General features: G+C 39.8%; 2 protein-coding genes across 5 annotated transcripts in view; one reads left to right on the top strand and one right to left on the bottom strand.

Moving 5' to 3' along the window:
* Positions 1-8,509, top strand: part of LOC121280194 (peroxisomal acyl-coenzyme A oxidase 2-like) — a 50,334-nt gene extending 41,825 nt beyond the window's left edge. Inside the window, 5 exon segments of the mRNA XM_041191929.1 lie at positions 2,771-2,876; positions 3,757-3,899; positions 3,901-3,972; positions 4,845-4,977; positions 8,049-8,509. Of these exon segments, the coding sequence (XP_041047863.1) occupies positions 2,771-2,876; positions 3,757-3,899; positions 3,901-3,972; positions 4,845-4,977; positions 8,049-8,111 (517 nt within the window). The 3' untranslated portion in view covers positions 8,112-8,509.
* Positions 8,510-9,831: 1,322 nt separating this feature from the next.
* Positions 9,832-22,919, bottom strand: kctd6a (potassium channel tetramerization domain containing 6a). 4 transcript variants are annotated; one of them, XM_041190734.1, is made up of 3 exons: positions 22,732-22,919; positions 12,958-13,102; positions 9,832-10,869 (listed from the first exon to the last, which is right to left on the bottom strand). In XM_041190734.1, exons 2-3 carry the CDS (start codon positions 13,063-13,065, stop codon positions 10,183-10,185), a joined length of 795 nt encoding a protein of 264 aa, XP_041046668.1. In that variant the 5' UTR covers positions 13,066-13,102; positions 22,732-22,919; the 3' UTR covers positions 9,832-10,182. The 4 variants fall into 4 exon arrangements, with proteins under 4 accessions (XP_041046668.1, XP_041046672.1, XP_041046670.1 ...); XM_041190738.1 differs by lacking the exon at positions 22,732-22,919 and adding an exon at positions 11,395-11,508 and having other exon boundaries at positions 12,958-12,974; XM_041190736.1 differs by lacking the exons at positions 12,958-13,102; positions 22,732-22,919 and adding an exon at positions 11,975-12,073.
* Between the last annotated feature and the right edge of the window lie 3,025 nt (positions 22,920-25,944).

Genomic DNA, 25,944 nt, shown 5'->3' with positions numbered 1-25,944 from the left:
GCAGAGGAGATTGAGGGGGTACATGATAAAACTATGAGGGGCATAGATAGGGTAGACAGGAAGGAACTTTTGCCCTTGGTGAAGGGATCAATAACCAGGGGGCATGGATTTAAGGTAACGGGCAGGAGGTTTAGAGGGGATGTGAAGAATAATTTTTTCACCCAGACTGTGGTGGTAATCTGGAACTCATTGCCTGAAAGGGTGGGAGAGGCAGAAACCCTCAACATTTAAGAAGTATTTGGATGTGCACTTGCGATGCCATGGCATACAAGGCTATGGGCCCAACGCTGGAAAATGGGATTAGAATAGTTAGGTACTTGTTTGACCACACAGACTCGATGGACAGAAGAGCCTTTTTTCTGTTCTGTAGATCTCTATGACTCTTTTAAAATTTGTCATAAACTTGATGAATGACATTGAACTTGCCAGGAAAGAGCCTAGTGATATCAGACAGTGATATTAAGCTCAGTACAAGCAACATCTAATTACTACTAAATCATATTGCCAATATAAGTCGGAGGCAATCATATTGAAACTGTACAGGGCAGCAGTCAGCACATACTTTGAATAATGCATTTATTTCTGATTACCGGGACACAAGATGAATTTTGAAGCTTGGAGAAAGATTAGAAAAGTTTTGCGCAACATGAAGAGACCGCCTGCCCAACTTTTACAATTTATTTATTATTGCAGCTGGGAGTTTTGATTTTTACTGAGTATTGCTTTCCATTGAGAAAGAAAAAAGACTTGTGTTTTTATAAGTCCTTTCACAACCTCTGAATGTCCCAAAGCGTTTTACAGCAATGAATTACTTTTGAAGTATTCTCACTGTTATAATGTAGAAAGTGCAGCAGCCAATTTGTACACAGCAATATGACAATGAACAGATAACCTGTTTTAGCAATATTAGTGGAGGGATAAATATCAGTCAGGCTACCAGGGGAACTCCTCTGCTCTTCTTCAAAACAGTGCAATGGGATCTTTTACATCAGTCTGAAAGGGCAAAAAAGGCCTCGGTTTTAACATCTCATCCAAAAGATGGCACAGCCAACAATGCGGCACTCGCTCAGTGCTGCACTGGAGTTTTATCCCACGTTATGTGGTCAAAGTTTCTGGGGTGGGATCCACAACTTTCTGACTCAGAGGCAAAACTACAACTGACTCAGCCACAGCTGACATCGAGATGATTTTCCAGTTATGGACATTATAATGAGGACATCCTCTGTTAATACCTTAGGATACCCTTACTATCAATTAGAATTAATGTTATTAGAATTGAATCTTCATTAGGCTAACAGGAAATAATGAGAGTCCCCATATTTTAGGATAACGTGAAGGGAACATGGTTGGAATATCTTTTTCTAAAGAAAATCAACTTTGGCATAATTAACTTCTGGATTAATTTTTATTATAGATTGCTACTCCACCTTTGTGTTTTGTCATCTATCTACATTTGTATCCCACTTATTTAATTGTGATTATTAGATCTAATAAATATATTTAGTATTATTGTGTGCTAGCCACTGAGTCCTTCCCTAAATAATTTAAATAAATGTAACAACTTAAATGTCAATATAGTATAATTTAAAAGCAAAAAACCGCAGATGCTGGAAATTCAAAACAAAAATAAAAATACCTGGAAAAACTCAGCAGGTCTGACAGCATCTGCGGAGAGGAACATAGTTAATGTTTCAAATCCGTATGACTCTTCAACAGAACTAAGGAAAAATAGAAAAGAGGTGAAATATAAGCTGGTTTGGGGGTGGGGGGGTGGGGGCGACAAGTAGAGCTGGATAGAGGGCCAGTGAGTGGAGATAGCCAAAAGATGTCATAGGCAAAAGGACAAAGAGGCGTTGAAGGTGGTGATATTATCTAAGGAATGCGCTAATAGGTGACATTAAGGGTAGAAAGCAGGAGAAGCAAGGTACAGATAGCCCTAGTGGGGGTGGGGTTGGGGGAAGGGATCGAAATAGGCTAAAAGGCAAATATAAAACTATGGATGGAAATACATTTAAAAATAATGGAAATAGGTGAGAAAAGAAAAATCTATATAAATTATTGGAAAAAAGGGGGGATCATAAAGGGGATGGGGATGGAGGAGAGAGTTCATGATTTAAAATTGTTGAACTCAATATTCAGTCCAGAAGGCTGTAAAGTGCCAGGTTGGAAGATGAGGTGCTGTTCCTCCAGTCAAACTTCCGACTAGGCACTTTACAGCCTTCCGGACTGAATATTGAGTTCAAAAACTTTAGAACATGAACTCTCTCCTCCATCCCCACCCCCTTTCCGATCCCCCCTTTTTTCCAATAATTTATGTAGATTTTTCTTTTCCCACCTATTTCCATTATTTTTAAATGTATTTCCACCCAGTGGTTTATCTCTACCTTTTAGCCTATTTCGATCCCTTCCCCCCACCCCACCCCCACTAGGGCTATCTGTACCTTGCTTCTCCTGCTTTCTACCCTTAAAGTCACCTATTAGCGCATTCCTTAGATAATATCACCATCTTCAACACCTCTTTGTCCTTTTGTCTATGACATCTTTTGGCTATCTCCACCTATCACTGGCCCTCTATCCAGCTCCTCCTGTCCCACGCACCCCCCCCACCCTCTTCAAACCAGCTTATAGTATAATTTAGTAGTGCAGAATAAACTTCTTTATGTAATGATACCATATCCTACATTTTAAATAATAACTCATTTGAAGAGCTATTTTGAATCTGATTAAGCTGTCTTTTCAACTTATTTATGTGATGATTTATCTCCTTCAGGCTGATTAAGGATGCTGGGATCAAATTGCAGTCTCTGCTTCAGTCTGGAGTCGAGCAACATGTTGCCTGGAATAGTACCTCTGTGCAGCTTGCAAAGGCTGCTGTTGTAAGATTATAGTTTGTATGTTCTCATTTCCTTGTTCAAAAAGTAGACATTAATTCATCCATAATTATCTTGCAGTTACATTTCCTCTGACCTGTTTTTCTTGCATTAATGATGGAATAACCAACTACAGCCAGAAACAGCTTCACTTGTATTACAAATTGATTCCACCCTTGCTGAACAAGATTACTTGAAAAAATCTTATTGGGTATGAGAGCAAAAGTCACAGTAATCAAAGCTTTGATTTGTTCAGCAAAATAAATTAAATGTGCATTTAGATTTCATGCATGGGAGGTTCCAGTTTATGACACTGTGAGGGAGTTCCATGAGCAGATTAATTGATGCATGAAGTTTCATCAACATATGTATGAATAGTTTACTTCCTGATAACATAGGTGATTTTGATGTAGACTACAAATGTCCAAATCAGTGCCATTATGCCACACAGTAATATATCACGCCATCAAGTTCCATCGTTTTGTCAACTTCAGATTCCACATGTCTTCTCATTTCAATTTTTACATTTTGCATTGATTTTATATCAGTATGAGGAGCATTGAGGAAAAACGTAACTTTGAACAAGAAAATTCACTCAGCTTATCTAACTTGTATGGTACAAGATCCATGTACTCAAAGAATTTTCGTCTGTTTTCTGTCTTTGTATCAAACCTTGTATTCCTTATTGGAATCCCCTGCTTGTTAACTGGATCTACTTGCAGGGTAAAGTGATTGTTTTTTGTGCACAAATCCTCTGGATCTGTGCAATAACAAAAGAGTGAACTGTGATGGAACTAGTTCACCCAACCCTTTGTAGGGAGGAGATATATATTTCATTTTGGATTCAGGGTTCTGTTTTATCTATGTGTTTTCTTTGATTTTTCAGGCTCACTGCCATTACATAGTTGTGAAGAACTTTGTTGAAACAATGGAAGGACTAAAGTTTGAGCCTGAAATCCAGCAAGTGATCAAAATGTTGTGTGACCTTTACGCATTGACTGGCATTCTGGACAATGCTGGGGATTTCCTATGATGGATTTATGACTGGAAAGCAACTGGACTTGGTGACCACCTCTCTGCTGGATCTTCTAGCTCTTGTCCGGTAAAAATGATTTCTTGTACACTTGCAATTTAAATGAGGGAAAATATTTGTACATATCTGGTGCATTTTGCAGTCTTCAGTTAATAACTGGATGAAGCAAAATGCCACTAACAATTGCAGAGCAGATTTTGTTTTTGTCATGAACTGCAAGCAATTACCTGTTTTTGAATGCAAAAGTCATCAGATCTATTTTTCAAAACAGTATGCAGAATATACTTTTTGTACACTTCCTGTCTAAGAGCGTGCTGAACAAATTGCTGCTTGTGATTTTGGTTCATGTGTAGCTAGGTCTACAACCTTTGCCAAGTATAGACTTAGTACTGCTGGAAATAGGATTAATAATTTAATTCTGGTGTATGCTTTATATTTGATGACAATTTGTTGAGAACATTTAATGATTGATATCAGATGCAAAAGTGAGAAATTTAGGCTTCTGGTATAAAATCAGTCCAATTTGAGTTAAAAATTTCCATACAGCCCATTTGAAAACTGTTCGATCCAAAGGTCAAAATAGTTGGAATCTTATTAGTTTTATGTACAGTAGTAAAGTTTATTGAAAAGCCAAAGATTTTAACTTCAGTTGATCTTCATGTTTACCACTGAAAATGATATACTCACTTTCTACAACAGATCTCTAGATCAGAAAAGCAAAATGTCAGCAAACTCATTTTGGAAAGAAAATATAAAGCAAGTTGTTCAGTAATGTTTTTGTATTACTGGTCATAGTAAGCAATAGAGACAGAACTCCAAATTTCTGACTGTTGTGAGCAATACCAATTGACATCTATCAGTATTCCTAATAAATACTACTACTTTCATTAAAAATGTCAATGAATATATGTATATAACTTAGAAGAAAAATCTCTCTTTAGGAAGAATGCTGTCTCAATAACGGATGCATTTGATTATCCTGACAAACTGCTGAATTCTGCCATTGGCAACTATGACGGGCATGTTTACCAACGCCTCTTTGACTGGGCTCAGAAAGCCCCCACAAATGCAAAGGTACCCCTAGCTTCTTTTGTTGGATAACTATGGTGCATACGGCATTCTCGGTGATGTTGCCTGGGAAGATTTCCTTTGAACACTAATTCTAGTGAAATCAGAGAAATCTACTTATCTTCCCAACAACCACCCACAAACTGCTGGCCCAACCAGTGACCCCCAAATCCTATGAATGAATAAAAAAAATGTCCTTTGATCCTCAGAGTATAAAATTGAAAATTTAAGCTTGGCACAGTTACTGGAGGAGGGAACATTGTATCTGGTAAATGAAACCAATAGCCAACATTAATTTCAGTTACAATACAAAAGTTAACTGCTGGTTTCACTCTGCACCTCCACCTCCCCCCCCGCCCCTACCACCACCTCTAAAAAAGGGATAAAATCAAATTGGACTGAGCCAAATCTGATATAAGCTCTGCTTAAAAATTGACATTAAACAAAACAGTGACATTTACTTTGTTTTCCAGGCCCATGTTTGCAGTATGACATAAATTAATCTAATTTTATAAATGTGTATGTCAGTAAGGAGCATCGTCAGAATCAGAAACACAGAATTGTTACAGTGCAAAAGGAGGCCATTTGGCCCGTCATGTCTGCACCAGCTCTGCAAGTGAGCATTATGACTTAGTGCCGTTCTGCTGCTTTTTCTCCATACCCTTGCACATTGTTTCTATTCAAATAATCATTATTGCCCTCTTGAATGCCTCGATTGAACCTACCTCCACCATAGTGGAGCAGTGCATTTCAAATTCGAACCACTCACTGTATGAGAAAGTTTTTCTCGCATCACATTTCCTTCTTTTGCAAATCACTTTAAATCTGTGCCCTTTCATTCTCAATCCCTTGATTAGCAGGAACAGTTTCTCCCTATCCACTCTATCCTGCCCCATCATGATTTTGAACACCTCCATCAAATCTCCTCTTAGCCTTCTCCTCTCCAAGGGGAACAGTCCCAACCTCTCCAATCTATCTTCATTACTCAAGTTTCTCATCCCTGGAACCATTCTTGTAAACCTCTTCTGCACTCTCTCCAATGTAATCACATCACTCCTATATTGCGGTGCCCAGAACTGTACACAATACCCCAGCTGATACTTAACTGGTGTCTTATATAAACTCAGCGTAACCTCCCTGCTCTTGTACTCTATGCCCCTATTAATAAAGCCCAGGATACTATATGCTTTATTAACTGCTCTCTCCACCTGTCCTGCCACCTTCACTGATGTATGCATGTATACACCCAGGTCTCTCTGCTCCTGCATGCCCTTAAGAATTGTCCACCAACATAGCAAATCAAAAATTCAGGTACATTCTTCTTGCAATTCCCCCTTTCATTTTTGGCAAGTACACACCCAAATATCCAGTTTACACTGCTGGTGAACTCAAATAATTACATAATATGCAGTGCAGGTATATAGATTGGTAAGTTTGAATACATACCAGCTAGTCCATTGTCTCATCTCCCCTCACTCCATCATGACATCCATTGAATGCCAGTTCAGTCATCAACCTTGCAACTAACACTGCACGTATTAATTCGTATTTTCAAAGTCAGTATGAAAGAGAAAGAACTTGCAGCCACATAGTGCTTGGGATGTCCTGAAGGTGCTTTGCAGCCTATGAATTATTTTTGAAGCACAGTCCCTATTGTTTTCTAGGCTAATGCAGAAGCCAATTTGTGCATAACAAGTCCCACGAATGGCAAAGAAATAAGTGACCAGTTAGTCTATTCTGATTGGACGTGTTTAAGGGCTAGATTGTGACTCGGATATTAGCAGAACTCCCCAACTCATTTTTAAATAGTATTTTGAGATATTTTATATCCGTTGGGCATTCATTTTATTTCATTTGAAATATAGCACTTCAAAAAGTGCAGCACTTCCTCAGTGTCAGCCTAGATTAAATATTCAAGACCAGGAGTCAGGCTTGAACCCAAGGCCTTCTGACTCAGTTTTGCTTCTGGAGTACTACCACTGAGCCAAGGCTAGCATACACATGAGAACAAGAGGGAGAGAAGGGCTGCTGGGAAAGAGCCGGTGAGTAGGAGTTTCCCACTACTAATGAAACATTTTCTGAATTTTTATTTCCACATTCTTTTCCTTCTGTAATTGTTCTGCATTCCTGTCAGCCAGAGCAAATTATTTTATTTGCACAAACATAAATGAACAAAACCACAAATTATGTTGAATAGTACATAGGATCAGTCAGAACAGATTGATCATAATTTGCCTAACTTGGAGAATGGAGGATTGAGAGATTTGATGGTGGTATTCAAAATCATGAGGGGTCTGGATAGCATGGATAGTGAGAAACTATTCCCATTGGCGGAAGAATCGAGAACCAGAGGACACTAAGATGATTGGGAAAAGATGCAACAGGTGATGGAATTTTTTTTTTTTACACAGCGAGTGGTGAGGATCTGGAGTGCACTATTTGACGGTGTGGTAGAGGCAGATTCAATCATAGCTTTCAAAAGGCAGTTTGACAATTATCTGAAAAGAAAACATTTGTAGGGCTACAGAGAAAGGTGGATGATTGGGACCAGCTGAGTTGCTCTTGCAGAGCCGGCATGGACACAATGGACTGAATGGTCTCCTTTGCTGTAAGATTCAGATTTCCAAATTGTTGTTACAAAGGGAAAAGCAATTGCTCAGTCTCCACATATATCCTCTAGTCAGATAACATGATGTGATTTGGCAATCCAGCACTACCTGCAAGGGGTGGAGCTCAAAGTGCATTTTGGGTGATCACAGATACACAGTCCACAATTTTTCAAGGATTTGCAATATAAATGTGAGATGGTGGTCCTAAGTATGTTAAGCTTCACTGGTTCACATCATGAATAAAAATATGTATATACTGTACTTTTTTGACAAATGCAATCAAAATTGTTCAAATGTGTAAACCAGTTTCATATTTTGATTTTGTTCTGTAGGATATGTACTTGAAATAAATGGTATTTATATAATTTCATTTAAATGCAGATTGTTTCAAAGATGTAGCATTTTTAAAAAATTTAACTGTTGTCAACATTTCAAAGTAAATAGTTTCATGGGTTTTTGTTTTTACAGATAAACCTCGCATATGAGAAATACCTGAAGCCTCTCTTTCAATTAGCACAGTCCAAGCTGTAACATTGTATTCTGGATTTGTTTTGCTGCTGATTTGAATGGTTAAAGCTATGCTAATAGCATGGAATACTGATTATCATAAATGGCTACAGTGACTATTAACAACAAGTACAAAGCAAAAGTCAGTTGTTGATCTAAGGTTCAGTTGAATTTTTTTGAATTTCTAATGAATATCTTGTTAATATTAATCTTGTACTTATGTTTAGAGTAATTGAATGTACTAATTTTAACTGAATTTTAAACCTATGTTTTCAGTAAATTGATTTAAGGATTTAAATGCATTTTGCAAGTACAACTGTTAAAACATTTTATGTATCTAGACATCTTGCTAATGTCAGCCTTTTCAGACTTCATTTAACATATCATATTTACCAGCTATTAAATGAACCCAGGAAGATGCTTTAATGTTTATTTCATTACCAAATTTTTTTCTGAGAACCAAATATCATAACATTTAAGGTATGTAGTCTCATTTTTCCCCCTTCCCCAGCAAACCTCTCCAGCTGCTGGGTTATAGTTGCAGGGATGCTTGTCTTTTTGAAGTATATGTAAGTTTGCAAGACTGGAAAACAGAACTCATAATTGCCAATGGATTTAACTCAACAAAATTTCACTTTAGTTGAAATTCTAATATCTTGAAAATGTACATCAGATTGCTGATCAAAATGCCCTGCTAATGCTTGAGGAGATTCTTCATGCATGAGATAACCATACAACAGACACTGAATGCGTACTAGAAATTCAAAACAACACAACCTAAAATCAATGATGATAGAAGTGGCATCACAAGGCTCATAATTCAATAATAGACAGTTACTTTAAACTATTTGGATAATGTAGAGAATTAAAATGTCAATTCAACTCTGTATAGGTGAGTACTCATTTTCACATGTAATTGCAGAAAAATACCACCCTAAACACACTTATTGTTTCTTCATATGAATCCCATTCAATTCCAAATTCCCAAACCAATCAAATAAATTAGTTTGAGTAATACTGCTTCAGTAATACTCTGATTAAAAAGTAATAAATGGCAGTTTACAGTACACCATGCTAAGTAAAATTCCTGGTGGCCCTAAATCTTCATTCAGCATTTTTATCAGACTTAAAACGACATTGGTCATAATTAAGTGTGTGTTTGCACTGAAACTTAATGCACATTATATTGGCCAATTGCTACAAAAATGCTCAATTACTGTAGTTGTATATAAACAAAACTAGCTAGGACTCCCTTACTCAGCTATATAGTGCAGGTAAGGACAAAAGACTAAATCTCAATGCTATGAAAGCTTAGTCAATCAATGCAAAAAAAAACAAAAACATTTCTCTGTATGGCTGCTGCAGAAACATCAACTCAAAATTATAAGAAACAGTGACACATTGCACAAAATTTTAATGGTGAACTGTTTCTTATAATATTTTTGTATGCAATTATTATATTCTTAAAGGCTGAAAGTTTTGGTTAAAATGGAGTGTATGATCTGATTTTGCACTGGACCTAAAGGTGAACAGCTCATGCTGTAAAATTGAGGATTTTGCAAAGGTCATAAGCAAAGTTAAACTTGCACGAGAGTATCACATGAAATCTCCCAAATTATAAAGTCAGCTCACATTATATTAATTTGAACGCACTTTACTGATCAGCTTAAAACTATGTTGGCTAGGTAAATTTTATACATCAAAACGTTTAATTATACCACAAGAAACGTGCACAAAGACAAGATTTTGATATATTCTAACATTTATTTCATAAGTACATGGAGAGAACGAACAAGAAAAAGCTACATCAACTTCATAGATTTAGATTTTCTTAACGAAAATACATTAGGTACTGTTAAAAAGTTAATCATAAAACTTCAATAAAGGAATATACATCTTACACATTTAATACTTTATTTCAACAATCATTTGGTTATAGTATGCATAGGAATATTTTGCTATTGTACAAAAAGTAACTTTAAAATAGGAATTGTAGAACTTGCATCAGGACATGGTTACCTGGGTATTCAATTATATTGCCATATATCCATTACTGTTCATCGTGTAGTTACATCATGTAGCACTGTAAGGATGGTCAGTCTTCAGTTTTTCGTGCCAATCTACAAAAGGTCCAGTTGTGTTCCACAGTGTTCTCATTTGCTCTCTCACTCATGTGGTGTACCCTTGTCATTCTGATGGTAAAGCCTTGCTTTGCAATGTACTCCATCAGATGAACACGAAGAGACACCTCCTGGTGATAATCACAGGGTCCAAATGTGAAGGACACCTGGAAGTCTCTAGTATCCATCATGTGTTTATTCCATTTTGTGAAATGGTTTGAGATACCCTCCAGCAATGAGTGAACTTTAGTAGTGATTGTCAGTTGTGTGATTATAACAGCTACTGGATTCGAATATTTGGAAAGTTTGCGGGTGCTGGACAGTTCCACCACCTCCTCAAAAGTATCTAATGAGTAAAGGGGCTTGGGGTCATTCAGGCAGTGAATCAAAGGCTCTATCTGATAAAAATCAGCCTCTTTTCTCAGGAGGTCAATTTCTTTGAAGCCATGAGGTAATGTCAGAGCTGCAGTCCTTAAAAAATTCAAGATATATCTGAAGAGAGGTCCATCTCTATCAATGAAGTAGTTTCCTTGAGAGTCTTTGGCAGTGGGGAAATCTCCCCTAAACATTACTCCTAACATGGAGTCTGGGTATCTAGTTAGTGTGGATATTGATGTTGAATACAAGTGTCCTCCTACATTAAGGGTGACTGGATCAGCCATCTGAAATAGAAAAATAAATAAAACTAGGACATGAAGTTATCCCACAAAATGCGCTGTCTGTATTACCACATTCTGACAAACAAACTTAACTGTCGTACTTAATTTATTTAAAACGGAAACCTTTATTCAATCCCCAAGTGACATTTTACTGGAATAAAAATCTCGCACCCACACCATTTAGGGTGACGGTTGTGCAAACCGACGTCCCAAGAACAAAATGTCTAATGTTGAAACTCCACAACCATGGGACGCACCAAATTCAAATTAAATTAGTTATTATCTAGACCTAAACGCTGAATAGAATTTCGTATTTTAAAGTTTATTTTTTCCAGACCCAACCTCAAGTATTAGTATGTAATATTGCTTGGGTAATTTTGGCTCTCAAGATTGTTATACACAATCAGATCATTGCAATATACTATTTTTGCTTAACTAACATACATGAGATTACATTGTGCGAAAAACAGTAATGTACCAAGGTCCAACAATGTACAGGCAAAATCATCAAAACAAACGTGTGCTTTCCTTCATTTTATCTCATCTTTAAACGAGACACCTCAAAGACTTTTTCTTTTTCTTCTCCGCCGATGCTGCCAGACCTGCTGAGTTTTTCCAGGTAATTCTGTTTTTGTTTTACACCTCAAAGACAAATGGATAGGGGGTGTGCAATGGGATCAAAGCCAGATTAACATTAATACATGATGCAAAATTAATCCATTTGCCAAAAAAACCTCCCTGGTTCAGGCGTTGGAGGAGAGTGGGGGGGAGGGTTATATACGAGTCTCTGAGATATGAAACCAGTCTCTACGTTTCCCCATCTGTTTTCCTTCCTGATGTCCTGACATTGGCTCAAACATCAGGCTTGACGGGCGGAGAGGTAGCAGCAGCCACAAGGCGCTTGCCTCGGCGTTACGAGCACTAGTGAGCAGCAGCCACAGCCTCAGGAGGGCCGGTGTTCAGAGCCAGGGGCCGACCGCCACGCAGCACCTCCGACTCAGTCCCTAAACTGAGCCCCGGGTCGCTACGGCTCGGGCGCACCCCCTCCCCCAATGAGAGGCAAGCTTCAAAATCAGACTAAGGGGCAGCCCCCGCCGCCTTGCCTTACCGCCTGGCACCAGTCTCCATTATCCATCCGCTCCAGTCTGTTTGATCGAAGCTCAGCGCCCTCTCCGCGGAGCCGCACAACTAGCGCCAGTTCCGCGCATGCGTGCAGACGGCGAGCATGCGTATTGGGCACGATCAAACTGTGCCACATTGAATTGGGTGCCGCCATCTTTGATAAAGGCGGTAAAAACAAAAAAACTGCGGATGCTGGAAATCCAAAACAAAAACAGAATTAGCTGGAAAAAACTTGCCAAATTTGGCAAGTTCTGTCGAAGGGTCATGAGGACTCGAAACGTCAACTCTTTTCTTCTCCGCCGATGCTGCCAGACCTGCTGAGTTTTTCCAGCTAATTCTGTTTTTGTTTTGATAAAGGCGGTATGGTTTATGATCAAAATGTGGACTCACTCATAAAGAGAAACAAAAGTGGCAATTCGAGGGAGGTTCATCTGACGGAGGCGGGAGGTTTAAGGAGGGAAATCCAGAGATATTAGAGGGAATTTCAAATCTTAAAATATATTCTTGACACCTAAACTTAAATTACAGCCCCGAAGCAGTGCCTAAATGGTTCAGAAGCCTTCCAAACGCATGTCGGACCAGAATAGTGCTCTAATACTTAAATAATAGAGGTAATTCGGTTCAAAAAAGCCTTTGAAATCTGATTAAAAAGCTGGCCATCATACAAGTTACAAGTAGCAGATCTCCTCCGGGCAAACTGCAACAATATGGTTTCCAGATATCCAAGCAATTAAAGTGAACTACATTAACTTGGCTACACATAAATGCTTAAATTAATGGCTGCATTGAGAAGTCTGCATCACTGAAGAATGAAACTATCAGTGCAGGTATTTACAGCTGCGAATGACGTATCTTCTAAAAACTTTGCATTTATCAAGCTAAAATAAAATAATCTATATTAGAAAATTTGCAATGATAATTATAACAAGTGACAGAAAGGATGAGTGACTCAAAATACAACGTCATTACCGTTATCTGTAGTTGTCTGAAATCAGACAAGCAGCTGGCAAACGTGCACAGTATATCAGCTTTACGTCTACCAGATGATTTTCTCCTATTGCTTTGGCAATTATCCATTCATCCAAACGAGAAACCAACTCGAGTGCTTCTAAACCTGAAAAAATTATACAATATTATAATTTCAAACCCAAGCACATAATTTAGAAGCTAGATAAATATTAAGTGCAATGAAACGTAATTGTAAAATACGATTTCATGAATGGATTTGAATATATTACTGTTGGATAGGAACACTTGGCCCTTCGAGCTTGCTCCACCAGTAAATAAGATCATAGGTGATCTGGTTGTGGTCTCAACTCCACTTTGCCATCTGTCCCATCCAACGCCCCACCCACTTCCCCCATAACCCTCGACTCGCACGTTTATTAAAAATCTGTCTTAACTCTGTCTTGAATAAATTCAATGACCTCTCTGGGGAAGAGAATTCCACCTACTAACTGAAAACATTCTCCTCATCTCAGCCTTAAAAGGGAGACCTTTTATTCTTAAACTCTGTCGCCTAATTCTAGTCTCCCTCATGAGTGGAAACACCAACCTGGTATCTATCCTGTCAAGTTCCCTCAGGATCTTAAATGTTTCAATAAGATCACCTCTCATTCTTCTAACCTCAAAGGTACAGGCCCAACCTGTTCAACCTTTCTTCATAGGATAAGCCTTTCATCCCAGGAAGAAGTCAAGGGAACCTTCTCTGAATTGCTTCTAAAACAATTATATCCTTTTTCAAATAAGGAGACCAAAACTGTACACAGATCTCACCAATGCCCTGTACAGCTGCAGTAAAACTTCCCTATTTTTATATTCCATTCCCCTTGCAATAAATGTCAACATTCCACTTGCTTTCCTAATCATTTGCTGTACCTACATACTAACCTTTTGTGACCCATGTACCAGGACAACCAGATCCCTCTGTGCCACTGAATTTTGCTCTCTCTCCACTTAAATAGTATTCTATTTTTTTCTTTCTTCCTGCCAAAGTGGACAAGTTCACATTTTCTCACATTGTACTCCATCTACCAAATTTTTGTCCACTCACTTAACATGTCTATATCCTTTTTGCAGATTCTCTATCTCTACTTGACAACTTACTTTCCTACCTATCTTGGTGTCATCAGCAAGTTTAGCTACCATACATTCAGTCCCTTCATCCCTTCATGTAGCTACCATACATTCAGTCCCTTCATGTAGATTGCAAATTGTTGAGGCTGCAGCACTGATACGTTACCACCTACACTATGTGCTCTTATCTTGTGTAGACACCTTGATGTGGCACCTTATCAAATGCCTTTTGGAAATCCAAGTATACCACATTTACATGTTCCCCTTTATCCATCTCGCTTGTTATTTTCTCAAAAACATGAAATAAATTAGTTAAATACTATTTCTCTTTCACAATGCCATGTTAACTCTACCTGATCAATTATGATTTTCTGAGTATCCTGCTATAACCTCCTTAATAATGGATTCCAGCAATTTTTCCTATGACAGATATTAGGCTACCGGTCAGTGGTTTCCTGCTTTCTGTCTCCATCCTTTCTTGAATAAAAGTGTTACATTGGCTATTTTACAATACACTGGGACCCTCCCCGAATCTAAAGAATTTTGGAAGATTATAACCTATGCATCTACTATCTCTGCACCCACTTCTTTTAAGACCTTAGGATGTAGGCCATCATGTCCTGGGGACTTGTCAGCCTTTAGGTCTAATAGTTTTCCCAGCACCTTTTACCTAGCAGTGGTGATTGTTTTAAGTTCTTCTCTCCTATTCACCTTTTGATTTTCTAGTATCTTTGGAAAGTTTTCTAAGTGAAGACTGATACAAAATACCTGTCCAACACCTCCACTATTTCTATAAAAACAAAAAAAAAACTGCGGATGCTGGAAATCCAAAACAAAAACAGAATTACCTGGAAAAACTCAGCAGGTCTGGCAGCATCGGTGGAGAAGAAAAGAGTTGATGTTTCGAGTCCTCATGACCCTTCAACAGAACTAGGTGAATCCAAGGAAATCCAATCTTCCTTGGATTTACCTAGTTCTGTTGAAGGGTCATGAGGACTCGAAACGTCAACTCTTTTCTTCTCCGCCGATGCTGCCAGACCTGCTGAGTTTTTCCAGGTAATTCTGTTTTTGTTTTGGACCTCCACTATTTCCTTGTTTTCCATTATCAATTCCCCAGACTCACTCTCTACAGGACCAATACTAACTTCAGATACTCTTTTTCTATTTAAATACTTGTGGAAACTCTCATTATCTGTTTTTATATTACTTGCTAGCTTTTTCTCATACTCAACTTTCTCCCTCTTTATTTTTTTTAGTCATTCAATGCTGGTTGTTAAAATCTGCCCAATCTTCTGACGTACCAATAATCTTTACAGATTTGTGCAGTGTTTCTTTCAATTTGATACAATTCTTAACATCTTTATTCAGCCATCTCCTTAAAAGTCTGCCAGTGCATCTCTACTGTCCTACCTTTTAAACTAGTTTTCCTTGTTCATTTTAGCTAGTTCTGTTTCCATAACTTTATAATTACCTCTATTCAGGTCTAAAACAGTAATCTTAGACCCTTCAAACTGAACATGAAATTCTGACATGTTATGACTGCTGTCACCTAAAGGCTTTTACCATGAGGTTATTGATTAATCCTGTCTCATTGCTCATTACCTGGTCTAGAATAGCTTACTCCCTAATTGGCTTCAGAACATTCTGCCCTAAAAAATTGTCGCACATATACTCTATGAACTCATTTTCCAGGCTACCTTTGCCAATCTAATTTACCCAATCTACATCTAGAATAAAGTCACCCATGATTATTCCAATATGTTTCTTACACGCCCCATTTATTTCTTGCTGTATACTCTGTCCTACAGTGTAACTACTGTCAAAGGGCCTATAAACTATTCCCACAAGTGACCTCTTACCTTTCCTCTTTTCTCGATACAAACTGATTCTACATCTTGCTCTTTCATGCTAAGGTCCTCTCCTACTACTGTTAATTCTTAATTAATAGAGCTGCCCCACCATCTTTTCCTAGCTTCCTATCTTTTTGAAATGTCAAATACCCTTCAATATTCAGGTCCCAGCCTTGATCATCCTGCAACCATGTCTCTATGATGGCTATCAGTGAAACATATTTATTTCTGTGCTAACAATTCATCTATTTTGCTGTGAATTCTGCGCACATTCAGATACAGAGCCTTTAACTTTGTCTTTTTACCATTTTTGCACTCTCTGATCTTATCTGCTGATGCACTCTTAAGTTTGTGCTCTTTGCCCCGTCCTGCCACACTCTGGTTTTCTTTACCCAAATCACTACCCTGCTCTAATACTCGTTGTTACCCTTTGGTTTCCTACATCCTCTCTCACAAGATCCCAACCCCCACTATTTAGTTTAAAGCCTACTCTATCACCCTAGTTATATGACTCGCCAAAACACTGGTCCCATCACAGTTCAGGTTAAGCACATCCCAATGGTACAGTTCCCACTTTCCCCAGTACTAGTGCCAGTGCCCAATGAATCAAAACCCATTTCTCCCATAGCAGTCTTTGATCCACACATTAATTTCTCTAATCTTATTTACCCTAGAGCAATTTGCTCGTGGCCCAATGAGGTTTTACTTTTTAATTTAGCCCCTAGTTGCTCATAACCCCAAAGCAGAATCTCTTTCCTAGTCACATCTATGTTGTTGGTACTAACATGGATCACGACAACTGGATCCTTCCCCTCCCACTGCAAGTCCCTCTCCAGTCCTGAGCAAGTGTCTCAAACCCTGGCATTGGGCAGGCAAGACAACTGTCTGAACTCATGCTGAATGGTTTCCTGTACCATAGTGCCATGGTCAGTTCACTCCTCCACCCTGTAGCCCCAGCTTTCGTCTGCCACAAGCTGCAAGAACCTCAAACCTACTGGACAATTGCAAGGGTTGAGGCTACTCCACATCTACCTCTCCATCCCCTTACCTGTCTCACTTGCAGTCACACCCTCCTGTCCCTGACCACTGATCAAGTCATAAGACCCTAATCGAAGGGGTGTGACCATTTCCTGGAACAAAGTCTCCAGGTAACTTCCCCCTCCATGATGCATCACAGTGTCTGCAGCTGAGCTTCTAGTTCAATGACTCTAAGCCAAAGCCTCTGACACTTACTACAGATGTGGTTGTCTTAGATCAACTTATGTCCAGGAACTCTCACAACACATCACATGCCCTGCCATCATTGTTTTGGTTTAATTAATTATTATTTTTGTAAGTAATTTATAATTAATAAATCCTATTATTGCCAATGAGCTCTACTAGTGCAAGTAAATCTTACTAATGGGGTTGGGAAGGAGGAGGACCGCCTCGTGAACTTGCTTCTGGGCCTGGCCAAGTCCAGGCAGTGGGCGATCGAGGGGGGGAGTCCCGCCTGATTGTTCGTCCCTCTTCCGCGGCTATGTTCGCAGCTGGGTGTCCCTGGAGAGGGAGCATGCAGTGTCTGCCGGCTCTCTCGAGGCCTTCCATGCTCGGTGGGCACCACGGGGACTGGGGTATTTTATTGACCCCTTTAATCACATTTTGGTTTAATGTTTTTAAGTTTCCTTTAAACTTTTTCCTTGATTTTACAGCTAACCTGACTTAGGGGCTGTGCTTGTGTTATCCCTTATTTTGTTAATTTCATTTAATTGGTTGACTCCTAAAAGAGTTAAATCTTACTAATACTAATAAAACCTTACAATTACTAATAAATTACTTGAGTATTGAAAGATAAATGAGCAAAATACTCACCAATCAATCATTTACCTGCTTCCCTCTTCCCTCACTGCACCAAAATCCCTTACTCACCAAATTCCCAGGTTCACACTCTGATTCATGGGGCACAGCTGCAGTCATTGACGAGCTGTTTTCTTTGTGCTTGCTTACTTTGTGCACTTAGCAAGACTACATTTGTTTATACTAGCTGAAATTCAAATTCCCAAATTCACACTCTGTGACTAGCTGCACTCAGTGATGAGCTGCCGTCTTTGTGCTTGTTGTAAGTGGAATTTAGTGGGGAGGCAGTGGAGTAGTGGTATTGTCACTGGACAAGTATTCCAGAAACCCAGGATAATACTCTGGAGACCTGGGTTCAAATTCCACCATGGCAGATGGTGAAATTTGAATCCAATAAAAATCTGGAATTAAAACTCTGGTGATGACCACAAAACCATTGTTGGAAAAACCCATCTGGTTCACTAATGTCCTTTAGGGAAGGAAATCTGCTGTCCTTACCTAGTCTGGCCTACATGTGACCCCAGACTCACAGCAATGTGATTGACTCTTAAATGCCTTCTGAACAAGGGCAATTGGGGATGACCAATAAATGCTGGCCTAGCCAGCAACATCCACATCCCATGAATAAAATAAAGTTCATATTTATAATTTGATTATTATTGAATGATTCGAGTTTCGGTATCAAATTTAAGGTTTTCTCCCTTTCTATGATTCATATTATAAAAACTTGGAGAGACTTGAGAGGAGATTTAATAGAATGGAACAAGGGTGCAGGACTTCAACCACTAACAGAGAATTGAGAAGCTGGGATGAAAACAAAAAATGCTGGGAATACTCAGCAGGTCTGGCAGTATATGTGGAAAGAAAACAAAGTTAATGTTTCAGGTCGATGATCTACCCAGAATTTTTTTTTAATTCACTGGATGGGCTATCGCTAACAAGACTGGCATTTATTACCCATCTCTAGTTCCATAAATAGACATGATAGATAAGTTTGTTTTGGACAAATTCTAACAGAAGTTGATAGATGAGATGTCGCTCATATGAAGGATAGAGACAGCCAGGAGTAATATCATGAAGATGAAGAATGTGTTAACAAGAAAACTCAAGTGTGTAACAAGGAAAAAAGGTGTTACATTCCATCCACTTTCCTGTGAAACCTGGTCAATAAGTAAAGATCTGTGGAAGAAAATAGCGGCCTTTGAGTTAAGACAAATGAAGACGTGCTTGAAATTGCAAGAGCAAAAAGAACTCTTAAAAAGTGACATCCAGAAAAAAAATGTCAGCATTTTGGCCATTTGATCAGAGCGTGACATACCATGACAGCAGATTTCCTATAGGAGTAGCAACAAGCAGCAGCAGCTAGTTGCCCTTGAGGAGGTGGTGGTGGGCCTTCTTTTTAAACCACTATTGTCCATGTGTTGAAAGTGTTCCACAATATGAAGGGAGTTCCAGGATTTTGACCGAGCAACAATGAAGAAAAGACAATATATGCCCAATCAGTATGATGTGTAACCCAGAGGGGAACCTGGGGGTGATGGTGTTCCCAAGCACTTGCCTTTCTAGGCAGTGGAGATCAGGAGTTTGAGAAGCATTGCTGAAATAGCCTTCACGATCTTCTGCAGTACCACTTGTACATGATACACTCTGGAGCTATAGAGGTCTTATGGCTCAGTTGGTAATAGAACATTTACAGCACAGAAAGAGGCCACTTGGCCCATCATGTCTCTGCCGGCTGAAAAACAAGCAACCCAGCCTAATCCCACTTTCCAGCATTTGACCCATAGCCCTGCAGGTTACAGCACTTCAGCTGCATATCCAGACACCTTTTAAATGGGTTGAGGGTTTCTGCCTCTATTATCCTTTCAGACAGTAAGTTCCAGGCCCTTACAGCCCTCCAGGTGAAAAAATATCCTTCCACCAATCACTTTAAATCTATGGCTTCCAGTCACTGACCTCTCTGCTAAAGTGAATAGGCCCTTCCCATCCACTCTATGCAGGCCCTTCACAATTTTGTACATCCCAATCAAATCTTCCCTCAGCCTCCTCTGTTCCAAGGAGAACAACTCCAGCCTCTCCATTCTTTCCTCACAGCTGCAATTTTCCAATCTTGGCAACATGCTCGTAAATCTCCTCTGTACCCACTCTAATGCAATTACATCCTTTCTGTAATGAGGTGACCAGAACTGCACACAGTACTCAAGTTGTGACCTAACTAATGTTTTATACAGTTCCAGCATAATCTCACTGCTCTTATATTCTATGCCTCGGCTAATAAATGAAAGGATTCCATATGCCTTCTTAACAACCTTATCAACCTGCCCTACATACATACAAATATATGAATTAGGAGCAGGAGTAGACCACTCAGCCCCTCAAGACTGCTCCATGATTCAATAAGATCATGGCTGCTACCTTCAGGGATCTGTGGACATACAATCCAAGGCCCCCCACTTCCTCTACGTCTCTCAGTATCCTCCCAATTATTGTGTATTCTTTTGCCTTGTTTGACCTCCCTAAATGCATCACCTCACACTTCTCTGGGTTGAGTTCTGTTTGCCACTTTTCTGCCCACCTGACCAGTCCATTGATCCATCTTCCTGCAATCTACAGCTATCCTCCACGCTGCCATTTTTTGTGTCATCTGCAAACTTCATGATCATACTCCCTACATTTATGTCCAAATTACTACATACCACAAAAAGCAGGGGACCTAGTACTGAGACCTGAAGAATCCCAATGGAAACAGCCTTCCAGTCACAAAAACTCCCATCAACAATTTGTTTCCTGCCACTGAGCCAATTTTGTATCCAGCTTGCTACATTCCCCTGGATCCCATGGGCTTTTATTTTTTTTAACCAGTCTGCCATGTGAGAACTTGTCAAAAGCCTTGCTAAAATGTAGACCACATCAACTGCGCTACCCTCATCAATCTTACTTGTTATTTCCTCAAAGAAAATCAAATTAGTCAGACAAGACCTTCCCTTAACAAATCCATGCTGGTTGTCCTTGGTTAATCCATGCCTTTCTAAGAGACAGTTTACCTTGTCCCTCAAAATTGATTCCAATAATTTGCCCACCACAGGGGTCAGACTAACTGGCCTGTAATTATTCGATCTAACCCTCGCTCCCTTTTTAAATAAAGGCACAACATTATCAGACCTCCAATTCTCCAGCACCTCACCTGTATCCAGTGAAGATTGGAAAATTATGGTCAGACCCTCTGCAATTTCTTCCCTGGCTTCATTTAACAGCCCAAGGTACATTTCATCTGGTCCTGACTTCTGAGCCAGAGGGTCTGGGTTCAAGTCCCACTCTAGGGTTTGTTGGCCACAGGAATTCAACAGGTTGATAATCAGGCTGCTAAGCCTTCCAATACTTCCACACTATTCTCCAGAGGGTGAAAAAAGTGTGAAGTATGAAACAAACAAACAGTGGATGGGATGTCAGTCACGTGAATTGCTATGCCTGCAATAGTGGTCACGTTCTTGAGTGATGTTAGAGCTGCATCAATCCTAGCAAGTAGACAGTATTCTACTACACTCCTGACCTTTGCTTTGTGTGTTATAGAGGTTTTGGGAAGTCAGGAGTGAGCCATTCACCACAGAATATTCAGCATCTGACCTGATTCAGTAGTCTCATAATTTACCTGGCTGTTCCAGTTCAATTTTTGATCAATGCTGACCCACACAAATTGATGGTAGTGAACGCAACGATAGTGATACCACTGAATGTCATAGGAAGGTCATTAGATTCTCTTGTTGAGATGATCAATACCTGACACTCAGGTGGTGCAAATGTTAATTGTCATTTATCAGTGCAAGTCTGGGTGTTGTTTAAGTCTTGTTGCATCTGGACATCATCATCACAGTTTAAGAAGGATGCGAGGATCCTTGAGAAGGTGCAGAGGAAATTTAACAGAAAGGTTCAGGGATGTGGTATGCAAGGGTAGGTTGGTGAAGCTGGGGTTGTTCTTGAAAGATTGAGATTTGGTTGTGACAGGCTTAGGTTAGGTGGACAAAGAAAAGCTGTTCCCATTAGTAGTTCCCATGGTACAAGGACTAGGTGGCACAAGAGATGTAGGATGCAGGGGGGATGTAAGCAAGAATTTTTTTCTGTAATGAGAGGTAATAATCTGGAACTTGGTGCCTAGAGGATGATGAAAGTGGAAACAATGATTTTGAGGATAGAACCAGGGAATGGGATTGACTAGATTGCCCTACAGAGATTCTACATGGTCTTCATCATGCAAGAAATGGTGTCCTTCTGTGCTGTAATGACTGTACAGACTGAGGAGCAAATGGAGCTAAACACTGCAATCACAAGCAAACAGTTTCCCTTCTGACCTTTTTTTTATTCATTCATGGAATGTGGGCATCGCTGGCTAGGCCAGCATTTATTGCCCATCCCTAATTGCCCTTGTTCAGAGGGTATTTAAGAATTAACCACATTGCTGTGGGTCTGGAGTCACATATAGTCCAGGTAAGGACAGCAGATTTCCCTTCCCTAAAGGACATTTGTGAACCAGGTGGGTATTTACAACAATCAACAATGATTTCATGGTCATCATTAGACATTTAACTCCCGATTTTTATTAAATTCAAATTCCCTGTGGCGGGATTCGAACCCAGGTCTCCAGAGCATAACCCTGGGTCTGCAGATTAATAGTCCAGTGACAATACCACTACGCCATTGCTTCCCCATAACAATGGATGGAAGGATTGTCTGAGAATCTTCCAGTATTGAGAATTGATGTCACAACCACTGATCCCTGCAACAATGGCAAAATTTCACCTTCCATCCCCATCATACCTGCCTCCTGTAACCAGTAATGCAGACCCTGTCAAGGTTTAAACTAACCCCAAACTGATCAGCCATGATCTCACTGAATGTTGGAGCAGGCTCAAGGAGCCAAATGGCCTATTCCTATTCTTACTGCACAAGATTAGTGGACCACACTGAGGATGCTACTATATTTGACCTGCTTCTGCCAGTGCCAGAGTGTCTGTTGGGTCTTTAAACTCGTAGCAGCAGCATGTGGTTGAGTGTTCTGGGGCCAGGTCCACAATCACAGCAAGTTGAGACTGAAACACAGGAGGAGCTGGAGGAATGAGTTGTGTGGTGATTTTTGTCACACCAACCGCAATGTTGGAGGTCTTGTCAACAAATCGATCATAATCAATCTCCGCCGGGAGTTGGGTGCTGAGGTCCAATAGCAGCCACAGTCCTTAATTCCTTTTGAGTACAGCGCACTCCCAGCTGAGTTACATGGCTACCTGCAGTTTCCGGCATCCAAAAAACAATTGGTAGAAAAAATAATCTCAACTGGAGTTTGAAAATATGGCTGAGCAGATAAGACATAACAACTTAGTCAAAAGAATCAAGTCAAAAGCTTGAAGGGAATTAAGCCAAAAGATGGTTCACATTGGCATGACAAAGCTTGAAGGAAGTTGTATTCAACTAGCCTAAGAGAACCAAAAAGTATCAAGGAAAGATCAGCTTTTGGGTCGATTCTCCATCCTACAACCTGCATGAGGGGAAACGTTCCTGATGAAAATGGAACTTTTCAATCATAGGTGAAACTAAAACCTGTATTAATTGGAGATGGATCATAGACTATCAACAATGATGGGGAGTAAGTTTTCAAGTTCCCCTCATACCCCAACATGAGTTTAGTTTCTTGCTTGATGCAAAACGTTACTTACCCATGTACATTATGCATAGGTAGTGCGTAAATTGGATTTTGCAACCTCAGGTGTCTCATCTAAACTTTTTTTTATTCAAATAAACATTAAGTTGTAAACCTATAACTTATCTGTTTTCAAATTGCCAGTGAAATAATTGCAAGGAAGCTGCAATCAGTGAAATAAATTCAATGTTAGTGTCCAATGTTGATGCAATCTACATGCGATGGAATGTAAAAGAAGTAAAAAATGAACTTATTCTGCCTTAACTTATTCTGCAATCTGTACCTCATCTTCATTTGTCCATCTTTGTGACATATTTCTTGATATCCTCAGGTAACAAAAAATTATCGATCTCAGTCTTGGAAATTTGAATTGATCCAGCATCAAAAACTTTTTGGAGGATCAAAAAATGCAAACTAATTTTACTCATAAATGGCCCAGGTCTAATTTTATTATGCCATCTTTTTCTGGATTCCTGACCAGGAAAAAAACTGCTTGGAATTTGTAGTAGAACTGTAAGCAGTTACCTTCTGGAGCCTGTGCATGCCCAGTTAAACATGGAAATCCAGAGCTGCTGTCAGATTCTATCTTTCTCCATTGGTTGTGCTGTGAAGTTCCCATAGACTGCAAACAGTTCAAAATCACTGATGAGAATGTTCCCTTTTACACTTTTAGTCTTGCTGTAAAAATCCTTGAAAAAGTTACACCTTGTTGGTCAAGATGCCTACTAAGCTCATTATAGCTGAAAATCTAATTTTATATTTGTAGAATATCAAATTTCTCCAATATGATAAAAATTCAATTTTTTAAAATCATTTGATTCAAAGTTTGTTTATGGTATATCAATTTGTATTCTAATCCTGTGTTTATGTCCTAATCACTATTTCACTCTCTATAGAATATTAAAAATGAAGGGTAATGACTGCATTTCACTTCCTGGTTTGTTGTCTGTAAGAATACTTCAATGTGATTGGCTGCTTACCCAGCTTGATGACATTCCTATTGCTGAACACTTGGAGATCCCCCTTACTTGGCACCAGATGGGGAAAGGGGACATCCACAGCACAGAGTTTGCTAAATCTTTGTGGGCAGCTTTCTTCAAGGTCAGCTATGAGTGCGATCATTTCACTGCTGACTGCAAAATCTTGGCCAGTTGTTTCTCTGCATCAACCCTATTTATCAGTGTAAACAGCTCAATTCGATAAAACCTCATTTTCCAGACTCAAGGAAGTATAAGCCAAGTTAATGAAACATGCCCTCATAATTTAACCCTTCAAACCCTGGTATCATTTCAGTGCATTTTAAACTATTTTCTCCATTACCATGAAATTTACTACTTCCCTCCCCTTGCTGTACCACTGGTATTTTGTCCTCATCCTTCACTGTGAAAGGTACAAGACAGAATCTTGTAGAGGCAATGGGAGTCTCAACCACAGGGTGGAGATCAAGCGAGAGCTCCGTGTCGCCTCTTTTCAAGAACACCTACTACATCTTGTTCCTTTCAGGCACTTTTGAGACCAGTGATGGGCCTTCCCCAGGGATCAAAAACCCAAGGGGCAGGAGTCCCACCCGTCGAGAGCTGCCAGCCAATCACAGGCCAGTAGCTTTATTCAACAGCAATGCCACTGCAGTGGCAGTGACTGCTGTCAACAACACCCACCCAAAGCCTAATATCATCACTGAATCCCAGCCCAGAGGTGAGTGATGGCAGGAAGAGGGAGTGGGGGAGGGGTCATGAGGTTGGGTTTGTGGCGGAGGGGGGTCATCAGCATGGGTAGGGGTGCTATCAGCAGGACCCCCCTTCCCAATGCTGGGTCTCTTAGTCAGGCAGAGAGTGCCTTTGAACAAGGGATTCCGCTCCCCCCCTCGCCCAGGAGCCGTAAGAAACCCCCACACGGGTTTGCTTGTCATGCTTCTCGCATGAGAAGCCCCTTGCCTGCCGCTGGGTTAATACCAGTGGTTGTAGGGTGAGGTCCTTAAGTGGGTAATTAATGCCATTTAAGGGTCTTAATTATCAACCAGACGGGAAGAATATTGCTGGGCCCTCCCGCCAAGAACTTAATCGGGGTCGAGGCAGAAAGGTGGCGGGGTACCCACCCGCCACCAAACTTGCCATGGGGAGGACACAATATTCCACCGCCCACAATGAATTTAACATGTCTGCCATTTCCTTATTCCCTATTACAGTCTAGCCTGAATCAGTTTTTAATAAGGTCCACAATTCCTTTTATCACATTCTCAATATATTTGCTGCTAGATTTGATATCCCTTTCAAGTTTAATTTTCAAACCTATTTTGCATCTCATTAATTATTTGTATCCCATTATTAGGTCTTGTGGTAGTGAGTAGCACCCCTGCCTCTGAGCCATAAGTTCTGAGTTCAATTTCCACTCCAGGACTCGATGGCCATGGAAGGTCTGTTCATAATGTGGCCAATCAGGTTGAGCATAAACCTGCAAATTCTTCCAACATATGGTGGGTGGTAATTCTTAGCCTGCCACGAGATG

Source organism: Carcharodon carcharias, chromosome 7 (assembly GCF_017639515.1).
Source record: "Carcharodon carcharias isolate sCarCar2 chromosome 7, sCarCar2.pri, whole genome shotgun sequence".
In the NCBI taxonomy this organism is placed as follows: Eukaryota; Metazoa; Chordata; class Chondrichthyes; order Lamniformes; family Lamnidae; genus Carcharodon; species Carcharodon carcharias.
This window is presented reverse-complemented; position numbering and strand designations above follow the sequence as displayed.

Excerpts from the sequence above, each read along its gene's own strand:
- kctd6a (XM_041190734.1), bottom strand. The coding sequence starts at position 13,065 with ATGGATAATTGCCAAAGCAATAGGAGAAAATCATCTGGTAGACGTAAA. Across the intron at positions 10,870-12,957 it reads TCAGACAACTACAGATAACG|ATGGCTGATCCAGTCACCCT; the intron begins GTAATGACGTTG and ends TTTCTATTTCAG.